General features: G+C 37.9%; 1 protein-coding gene across 1 annotated transcript in view; it reads right to left on the reverse strand.

Moving 5' to 3' along the window:
• The window catches only part of LOC101854695 (muscle M-line assembly protein unc-89), a gene marked incomplete at its 3' end in the record, with an annotated part of 47,786 nt that extends 45,341 nt beyond the window's left edge, over positions 1 to 2,445 (reverse strand). The window contains 2 exon segments of the mRNA XM_005092032.2: positions 1,651 to 1,775; positions 2,421 to 2,445. Coding sequence (XP_005092089.2) covers positions 1,651 to 1,775; positions 2,421 to 2,445 — 150 coding nt within the window.
• Positions 2,446 to 2,607: the final 162 nt, after the last annotated feature.

Raw genomic sequence — 2,607 nt, forward strand, 5'->3', positions numbered from 1 at the left:
TAGATATTTAGAATATTGGGGGGGTGGGGTTGGGTGGGGGGAGAAACAGATATGAGACGCAAACGTGAGAAGGATTAAGGCTCTTTCAACTAAAAGCATAGAATGCCACGTTTTGAATCAGTTCTAGACTAGTCGCCAACTGTAAGCGTCAATCTGAAAAGAAGAAAAATCAAATTGCTGCAAGTGTCTGCCAGTAAGTGTCCTTCATTTTTTAAGATAAAAGTTCAAACGTAAGTGTTTTACACTCCCCCCCCCCCCCACCCGCAGGCTTTATATCATTTAGGAGGCTGACTTCCGACCCTGCCTGTAAAGGCAAACACGGACTGGGGGGGATACAACGTCCCAGCAGAGAGACGGACATACTCGACAGAAACATTTCTCCCAACACGGGAATTAGTAGTACTTTTCTTTGTAGCATATTATAATGGACAATCAAAGTTTCAATAACAACAACTAACTGTGGATCGTTCGTTTAAAGAATAAAATTGCATTTTAGGAAAAATTTAGAATTTTCTTTAAGTTGAACTTTTAGATTATAAAACAACAATATGATTCACCAGGTTTTAGTTACGAAGTTGCAGAGGCATATCCAATGACATTTTATCCTAGAATGAAGGGTCTTTTTGCCTTACTAATAATACTAGTGGTCTTAAAAGAATTAGCACTCTTTCAGCGTAGTCATTACTACCAATATTGGTTAGTATCATAAACATAACACTTTAGTGGGTAGTTGGCAAGTGCTCTGGTGTGGTTTGCTCATTCTTTTCTTTTAATCGTCCTTTGTCCGTATATCTCCTTCTTTTTTTGTGTGTCACTCTCTAGTAGATCTAGCACCTTTTATATTGGGTACTTATATAACCGAATTGTTTTGCAAGGGCCGTAAAACTTTGACAAAACTGTTTAAAAACCAGTTGGTTTCATGGTCTGACTAATATCTTTTGCTTAGCTCACAGCAGATACAAAGGAGATTCGTAAATAGATCTATAATAATGTTTCTTTTTATTCCGCTCATCCTTGTTTCAAATGTGGCTCAGTGCCCTCGTGGGAGGATTTATTCTGTAAATTGGCAGGAATTTAAAATTCGTAAATTAAGAAAGAGAAAAGGAAAACTTTGCTTATTCATAACCGGAAGCCAATATTTTTCCCGCGTTGTAATGGCACATTAAATCATGTTTAGAGCCAAAATATGGAATACATTGGTGCAGCGTACCGTAAGTTATTAGCAAAAACGGTTTTATGTTTTTAACGTACGGCATGTACAACCACAGCATCAGCAACGAAAAGAGTAACAACAAAACCTAAATAAAACAATGTTTTGTTTTGACAATGTCCTTTGTTTCAAACGTTTCCATTTCATTTGGCATTCGCGTGTCATCGTAACCCAAAATACGAGTATCTGTGACAGCTGTTGTTGGTTTGGAACAGAACAGATATACATGTATACACAAATAATTCAAAGGCAGAATTTCGAAGGGGTCATTCCTCTGATGAAATTTTAGTTTTCGTTCCGAACTTCCAAAAACACCATTCTGTGTTCTACTAAACAGAATATCAATAAAAACGAACAACGAACAAAAAACAAAAAAGCAACAACAAACAAAGAAGCAAACGAACGGACCGAAGAACAAACAAACAAACAGACAAACAAACCGTGTGGTCCCCTAGGTTGAGCACAGAGCAGAAGAGGACAGCGGTGTCTCCCTCTTCATGCGACACAGACTCCGGGTTGTCCATAAAGGAAGGTTTGCGCCGGGAGGGACGAATCACGCCCACATCTGGAGAAATGGAGAAATGGTATAGATTAGTCATCATATTGAAATTAGGCGCTCGCCAAAATAATGATATCGAAGAAATCGTCATTTTCCGGCCAGCTTAAAAATAATTTTTCTCGAATTTTCATGTTTTGGCTCAACAGTTTTTTATGTTCATTCAAAAACATTCTTATATGTGGATTTTGTGGAAAAACGTTGATTAAAGGCAAAAAAAAAGTAAATTTGCAGATTTCAAGGACTCATGAGCTGAGGAAGTCAACAAACTTCAGTGGCCATTTTCTCGCTAATTTTACATCTGAAACCAGGCGATCCCACCTTCTTCAACTGCAAATATCTCGACTTCTATTTATGATAAATAGATATTTTTTTATCAAATGCATGGGCAAATAAACAACCTCTAAGATGATACTAATAACTCTACATGCCCATAAACTGACGAGCGTCGTGACACATAGGCTTAACGCCTCTATCAACACTTATAAATTAAGTAATAGGCAGGACCTCCAAGTTTAACGTCCATCTATGAAAAGACCGAGCCAAATGGGAAATCAGGGTAAAACGCCTTTCCCAAGGACTAAACGTCGGACCGAGATGTGGCTCGAACCCCCGAACCCACTATCTCACGATCAAGGGTCCGGTAGCTCCTACATCTGGAGAACGCAGATAGCGCCATAATGACTGGTAGAGTAGGAACAAATTACAAAGAAATAATATATCTTTGTCAGGGAGTTGATTTTTTAAAGTACCTGGCATTAAATTAAAAGGTGTCAAATGGATAGTTAGATAGATAGATAGATAGATAGATAGATAGATAGATAGATAGATAGATAGATAG

The sequence above is a fragment of the Aplysia californica genome, unplaced genomic scaffold (assembly GCF_000002075.1).
Source record: "Aplysia californica isolate F4 #8 unplaced genomic scaffold, AplCal3.0 scaffold00039, whole genome shotgun sequence".
NCBI classification, from domain to species: domain Eukaryota; kingdom Metazoa; phylum Mollusca; class Gastropoda; order Aplysiida; family Aplysiidae; genus Aplysia; species Aplysia californica.